Source organism: Neovison vison, chromosome 6 (genome assembly GCF_020171115.1).
Source record: "Neovison vison isolate M4711 chromosome 6, ASM_NN_V1, whole genome shotgun sequence".
NCBI classification, from domain to species: domain Eukaryota; kingdom Metazoa; phylum Chordata; class Mammalia; order Carnivora; family Mustelidae; genus Neogale; species Neogale vison.
Genome location: NC_058096.1, coordinates 221,562,124 through 221,569,398, shown reverse-complemented (window position 1 = coordinate 221,569,398; position 7,275 = coordinate 221,562,124). Strand labels below are relative to the sequence as shown.

The 7,275-nt window shown below is 55.1% G+C and overlaps 1 protein-coding gene across 2 annotated transcripts; it reads left to right on the top strand.

Moving 5' to 3' along the window:
• The first annotated feature begins 103 nt into the window (after positions 1–103).
• EBI3 (Epstein-Barr virus induced 3) lies at positions 104–6,755 on the top strand. Of its 2 annotated transcripts, none has more exons than XM_044254541.1 (5): positions 104–556; positions 1,188–1,308; positions 2,362–2,537; positions 4,006–4,163; positions 6,273–6,755. In XM_044254541.1, the coding sequence occupies exons 1-5, from the start codon at positions 493–495 to the stop codon at positions 6,423–6,425; spliced, it is 672 nt and encodes a 223-aa protein (XP_044110476.1). In that variant the 5' UTR covers positions 104–492; the 3' UTR covers positions 6,426–6,755. The 2 variants fall into 2 exon arrangements, with proteins under 2 accessions (XP_044110476.1, XP_044110475.1); XM_044254540.1 differs by having other exon boundaries at positions 1,185–1,308.
• Positions 6,756–7,275: the final 520 nt, after the last annotated feature.

Here is a 7,275-nt window from a genome sequence, read left to right as displayed (position 1 = left end):
TGTCTCTGTCTCTCTTCTGTTTCTGCTGCTGGCTCCCAGGCTCCCGTCTCTGTCTCTGTCCCCCTTTCTCTGTGTCTCTGTGTCTCTACCCGCACTGGCCTTTCTCATCCTTCACCCTGTCCTCTTCCCCCTCCCGGGGTTTCCCCGTCCTTGTCCTCGCTGCAGCCGGAAGGAAGGACTTACAGTCAGACTGTTGTGGGAAAGGCCACGGGGACGCCACTTCTCTCTTTCGAGGTCTTCTCTCCCAGCCCTGTCCCCAGGGTCTCCAGAACCCCGCGCCCAGCCACGACAGGTGAAGGGACCAGGGCTCCTTGGCCGGCCCCGCTCAGCTCTCCGCCGGCTCCACAAACCGGCCAGGGAGTCAGCCCGCGCAAGGGGAAGTGGAGGCTTTGACCGGGCGGGGGCTGTGCTTCCCCCTCGGCTGGGACCTGTGTCCCCTGGCTCCCCGAGGAGCTCCCTGCCCCAGCTCCTGACAGCACAGCCCGTGGACTCATGGTCTCAGGACTTGTGGCGTTCGCCCTCTGGTTGGGCGGCTTACCCTGCAGTGGGAGAGAAGGTACGTGGGGCGCTCCGGGGCCGGGGGTCTGGCGCCGACGGACGCTACCTGGGGACTGGAGTCGCACTGCCTACCATGGAATGTTCTGGGCTGGGGTGGGAGCTCACACACCTGTTGAATAACCCACGGGTGGGAGAGGGTTACCGTCCCATTGCACAGATGGGGAAACCGAGACACAGAGGACCAGTCCTGCTGCAAAGTGACATTAGGAAGTGGCAGCCAAAGCGTGGAGGGAGGGAGAGACTGAGACATTTTAATCCCACGCATTCATTCCATGCGCTTCTGAACAAAGCTGCTAGGAAGAGAGGCTGCATGGAGATGGCTCCCTCCCACCGGGGCTCCCCAACACCCACGTCACCCCCCACCCCCATGTGGCTCCTTAAACCTCAGCTTCCCCATCTGGAAAATAGGCTAATACCCCCTGCCTTCGCAGGTTGTAGTGGAGGCCAGAGATGAGGCAGCTGCCTTCCATTTACATATTCACTGGTTACACAAACTTTTATTAGGCGCCTACTGTGTGCCCAGTGCCTCCGGCTGTCAGGGAGGCTGGGGCCGGTCTGCCTAGGGCTGGGACAATCCTGGGGCTGGTTGGAAGCTCACGAGGCTCCCTCCCTCTTCTCGGCCCCAGCAGCGCCCCCCCAGCCCAGGGTGAGGTGCTGGGCCTCTAGGTACCCAGTCGCCGTGGATTGCTCCTGGACCCTGCCGCCCGCTCTGCACTCTGCCACGCCCGCGTCCTTCATTGCCACGTACAGGTCAGAGCGCCCGGGAGGTCTGACGCTGGGGCCAGGACAGCGGAAGGCCTAGTGAGCACCCTTCAGGATGCGGGAGCAGCACGGGCCCACAGAGATACACTTCCTAAAATACAGCCTGCGGGTCACATGCAGAGTTCAAACCCTTCCAGAAGCCGCGTTTGAAAAGGAAAGAGAAGTGACGTTACTTTTAACGTTTTGCTTCTCAGCATTCCAAATATTTGTTTAATAAGATCGAATGTAGCTTAACACGCTTACGGGCAGTTTACATGTTTCAATTCATAATAAAAAGTAATATTATGCAGTGGGATTAAAGCAGGATCATGTCAACACGTAATCAACATGTTAAATGAGTATTTTACATTCTCTCCAAACTAAGTCTGAAACTCCACGTGCCTTTCACACACAAAGCACTTTTCAACTCACGCGCTAAGTATTCACTGGGAATTCTTGGTCTCTGATTAGATTTTGTGAAATCTGTGGGTGGGAAATAAGAGTCGCCCACCTGGGTGGTCCAGTCCAACTCTGCCACGTTTTCTGACCGCCTGGAACTTGATCTTGAGTGTTGATAAAATAAATCGAAAGCCGCACTTGGTTGCACCAGCCACACTTTGAACGGCAGACAGCCACTTGTGGCCAGGGACTACTGCCTCCCACCCAGCAGTCAGAGCACGTGGAATGTTCCGGAAGGCTGTATGTGCAGCATGGAGCTTGTCTCTAGAGTCTGAGATCTTGGGGTCTCCGAACTCACGACAGTCAGTATCTTATTATTTCAGAATCTGTGAGTCTGTGGACCTCGGAATGTTGGAATTCTAAGGCTGGAAGGTTGACATTCCAGAAACCTGTAGTATCTGGACCCTAGCATCTCCGTGTGGGACATTCCCCTGACCCTGGGTCTGCACAGGGCCCCTGATGTTGGGGTGAAGGCTCCCTTGGGGTCATACAGCCAACAGCAGGATCCCAGCCTGTGGTCCTCGAGTGCCGTGCACATGGGTCCAAGACACAGGGCAGCCCACGGGAAACGCTGAGGCCCTCATGCTGCCTCTGTGTGTCCAGGCTTGGCGTGGCTGCCCACGGGGAGAGCAGGCCCTGCCTCCAGCTGACCCCTGAGGCCACCAGCTGCATCATCCCGGACGTCCAGATGTTCTCCATGGTGCCTTATATACTCAACGTCACGACGGTTCAGCCCTGGCCCAGCAGCAGCTTTGTGCCCTTCGTTCCAGAGCGTATCAGTGAGTGCAGCAGCAGCCAGGGCGGGGGCGGGGGGGGCCCTCTTGCTCCTGCCCCTCCCAGCTCTCACCACTCACCCCTGTGCATCCATCCTGGGTCGTTTGGCTCCACCTTTGCGTTTCTCCAAGAAGGTGCCCACTTCTCCCCACTGAGCCTCCCACCATGCCCAGCCTCCGTCTTCACTCAGAGCGGCTCAACCCTCTCCAGTCCTGTCCTTGCCCCGAATATCCGCCCTCCCAACAGTGACCACCAGAGGGCACCCACGAGCACCCGAATCGTGTCCCACTCTCCTCCCTCCTCAGCCCTTCATAGCTCCCACCTACTTGGGGCAAAAGCCCAAGTCCTCCCCAAGGCCCCCAAAACTTTGCACGATTTGCCTTGTCCCCTCCGTACCCTCCCCTTCTCGCTCTGTCTTCCTCCCTCACCTGCTCCAGCCACATATGCTTCCTTTGTTCCTCCAACACATCAGGCAGGTCCTGCCCCAGGACCTTTGCACAGGCTGTGCCCTCCGCCTGGAACACTCTTCCAGACCTCCACACAGTTCACTCCCTCACGTCCTTCACGTCTACTCAGAGGTCATCTCAGTGAGCCCTCCCCCGAGCACCTTATTACAGACTGCGGACCCTCATATGTTGCTGATATATGCATCATACTAAGAAAGTCTAGTAGTCCCTCAGAGACTTAAACGTACGTAATCATATAAGCCAGCAATTCCAATTCTAGCTGTATACCCCAGAGAAGTGAAATTATGTGTACTCAGAAACTTGTTTGCTAATGTTCATGGCAATATAATCCATAACAGACCAAAAGCAGAAACAAAACAAGGGTCCATCAGCAGGTGAATGGGTACCCGAAACAGGCTCTGTCCATATTATGGAACATTTGGTCATGAACAGGAGCGAGGCGCCCCCACGTGCTGCCCCCGGGGGCGGACCCCGAGCCCACGATGCTCAGGGAGGGAACCAGACACGGAAGGACACACTGGGTGGGAGTCCACGGGTGTGATACATCCAGAACAGGCTCCTCCGTGGATGGGAAGGGGGCTCATGGGGGCTGGGGACAGGGATGGGGGTGATGGCTGATGGGGTGGGGCTTCTTTCTGGGGTGATGGAATGTTCTAGAGTTAAATAGAGGCGATGTTACACAACTCTGAATGTCCCACAACCGCTGCACTGTACGTTTTGACAAGGTGAGTTTTGCAGTATGCGAATTACATCTCAAAACCCTGAAGCCACTCTGCTTGCTCTGTTGATCTTTCTTCCCGGTGCTTGATGACCTATGGATTTGCTGCTTGATTCTTGTCTTTTGCACTGAGCGCCAAGAGGACGGGGTGGGGTTTGTGTGGGTCACTGCCGTGTCCCCAGCGTCCAGGACGCTGCTGGACACTCAGTGGACAATAAATACACGTTAGTTGATTGGATGAAGGAGCGAGCCTACCAGCCCTGACCTTACATCCTCCTTGTCCATCAGTTAAACCGGACCCTCCAGAAGGCGTCCGCCTGAGCCCCCTCCCTGGGCAGCGGCTGTGGGTGCAGTGGGAACCCCCCCGGTCCTGGCCCTTCCCGGAGATCTTCGCACTCAAGTACAGAATCCGATATAAGCATCACAGATCGCCCCGCTTCCGCCAGGTGAGGAGGGCGAGGGGAGGCGGGGGGAGGGCGTCCTGGGCAGTGAGGACAGTGCGTGCAGAGGTGCACTGGGGCCTCAAATGCAGCCGTGGCCAACTCACAGGCAGCCCAGAGCTGGGACTCCCGGCTGTCCACCCAAAAGGACAGCAGATGGGAGCTTGAACAAATGCTTGTACACCCGTGTTCACAGCGGCTCCATTCACAGCAGCCGAAAGGCAGAAACTCCCCAAATGTCTGTCAACAGAAGAGTAGAAAAACACATGTATCCACCCACGTGCGGGCTCGTCACTCGGCGGGACCAGGGGCGAGGCGGCGACAGGCGATGCCCAGGGACGGACCTGAGCCCGCGGTGCTCAGGGAGGGAACCAGACACAGAATGCCACACAGCATGTGTTCATTGATTCCATTTATGGGAAACATCCAGAACAGGCACATCCCGGGACTGGAAGGGGGTTCTGGCTGCCAGGGGTTGGGGAGGAGGTGGAGAGAGACAGCAGATGGTTGCGTGACTTCCTTTTGGGGTGATGGAATGTTCTGGAACTAGAAGGAGGTGATGATTGCACAACATGACGAATATACTCAATGCCCCAGATTCTCCTTTTTCATTGGTCAGTTTTATGTCATGTCAATTTCACCTTGACTGAAAACAAATACATTGTTTACATTTTTATTTTTATTTTTTTAAAAGATTTTATTTATTTATTTGACAGAGAGAAATCACAAGTAGATGGAGAGGCAGGAAGAGAGAGAGAGAGGGAAGCAGGCTCCCTGCTGAGCAGAGAGCCCCATGCGGGACTCGATCCCAGGACCCTGAGATCATGACCCGAGCCAAAGGCAGCGGCTAAACCCACTGAGCCACCCAGGCGCCCCATTGTTTACATTTTTACAAGGGAAAAGATACATACGGCAAGGGTAGTGCTGAGCACCTCCGGTGAGCTGTGCAGATGCAGACCCCAGAGCTGCGGGCTTGGAGGGCGTAGGCTTCTGCAGTCTGTCCCACGGGACTTTCTGGGCCGATAGAAATGTCCTGCGGACTAAAATTGGTCCTTGCTGAGCAAGGACAATGTGGCAGGCAGCCAAGGAGCTGGCTTTTACGTTTGATCAAGTGTGCCTTCGTTTGCTTTTAAATATCTTTGCAATTTATTTTTATTTTTATACATATAAAGTTTTGTTTATTTGATGGTATCTTTTAAAGATTTTATTTTTAAGTAATCCCGACATGCAACATGGGCCTCACACTCACAACCCCAAGATCAAGAGTCATGTGCTCCCGGCATCTGGCGGTCACTGTCGGGGAAGCATCTGACTCTTGGTTTTGGCTCAGGTTGTGATCTCAGGGTGGTGAGATCGAGCCCCGCATCAGGCTCCGTGCTCAGCAGAGTCAGCTCAAGATTTTCTCTCCCTCTCCCTCTGCCCCTCCCCGCCTTCCTCTTCTGCACATGCCCGCTCTCTCTCAAATAAACAACAACAAAAAGTCGCACATTCTACCAGCTGAGCCAGCCGGGATCCCCTATTTTTTTTTTTTTTGCAATTTTTTAAATGGTGAGAATGGGGGTGATTTTTTAAAAAAATTTTATTTATTTATTTACTTACTTACTTTTAAAGATGCCATCTATTTATTTGACAGAGAGAGATCACAAGTAGGCAGGGTAGGGGGTCTGCTGGATTGTGTGGGGGCTAGAGGAAGGGGGCTTGAGTCTGATGGGCCGGCGGGTACAGGAGAGCCATGCTCCTGGCCGGCAGGCGGTCTATAAGAATCAGCGGGCCCTGGAAGGGGCAGTGTCTCCCTGGTCACCAAGATGCGGCAGAAGCAGAACGGAGTATGCCAAAGACTTAAAAACAAGTTTACTGCAGCGGGGCGGGGGAGAGGGAGGCCGATCACAGAGGATGTGGCCGGGGCCTGGAGGAGCAGGAGGTGGGTGTTGGGGATGGGGGTCTCTGTGGTCCACAGAGGTGTCCTGAAATGGGTGGCTCGGGGCGGGGGGGCGAGGACCAGGAAGGACCGACGATGTGGAGGGGGCCGTGCGGGCAGCTTGTTAGGATGGAGCAGGGGTACAGAGCTCCAGTCTCCTCGTTCCCACTGACCTGGCCCCTCTTTTCTGCTCTCAGGTAGGGCCTATTGAAGCCACATCCTTCACCCTTAGGGTTGTGAGACCCCAAGCCAGGTACTGCATCCAGGTGGCTGCTCAGGACCTTACCGACTACGGGGAAATGAGTGACTGGAGTCTCCCTGCTGCTGCCTCCAAGCCCATGGGCAAATAGTGGGGCTTCCCAGCCCCCACCCCACCCAGAAGAGGGGCCTTGACGTCCGCCCCCCACTGCAACCCACTCAAGGACGGAAGGGACCCAACCGGCCTGGGTTCGCTGCTGCCGGGTTGCTGGGAAACTTTCAACAAATGACTTTGCCTTTCTGAGCCTCAGTTTGTCAATCTGTGCAATGGGGATGTACTTCTTCCTTAGACCGCAGTGCAGGGCCCTGGGAACTGTGAACCTGAGATGTTTTTTATTGTTTAACTAAAAAAAGATTGTTTCTGGAGTCAGGACTCCTCCTTTCATTTTTAAAAAAAGATTTTATTATTGGGGCACCTGGATGGCTCAGTCGTTAAGCGTCTGCCTTTGGCTCAGGTCATGATCTCGTGGTCCTGGCATCGAGCCCCTGCATCAGGCTCCCTGTTCAGCCGGAAGCCTTCTTCTCCCTCTCCCACTCCCCCTGCTTTGTGCTCCCTCTCTCGCTGTCCCTTTCTCTGTCAAATAAATAAAATCTTTTTTAAAAATTAAAATTATTTATTTATTTATTTGAGAGAGTGAGCTCCAGTGGGGGGCGGGGTGCAGAGGGAGAAGCAGGCTCCTTACTGAGCAAGGAGCACGATGGATCCCAGGACCCTGGGATCATGTCCTGAGCCAAAGGCAGATGCCTAACCTGCTGACCCTCCTCCTTTCAGTAGACCCAGATGAGACCAGGATGAAGTAAGACACACACAGCGAATCCCCACTCCCACGGATGGGGTCAGGGCTGGACCAGAGGCAGAGCCTGGGGCTGGAGGAATCCTGGGGCTGGGGGCAGGGCTCTGCCTGAGAAGGGGTGAGTTTAGGAGTTGAGTTCACCTACCTT

Excerpts from the sequence above, each read along its gene's own strand:
- EBI3 (XM_044254540.1), top strand. The coding sequence starts at position 493 with ATGGTCTCAGGACTTGTGGCGTTCGCCCTCTGGTTGGGCGGCTTACCC. Across the intron at positions 2,538-4,005 it reads CTTCGTTCCAGAGCGTATCA|TTAAACCGGACCCTCCAGAA; the intron begins GTGAGTGCAGCA and ends CTTGTCCATCAG. Across the intron at positions 4,164-6,272 it reads GATCGCCCCGCTTCCGCCAG|GTAGGGCCTATTGAAGCCAC; the intron begins GTGAGGAGGGCG and ends TTCTGCTCTCAG.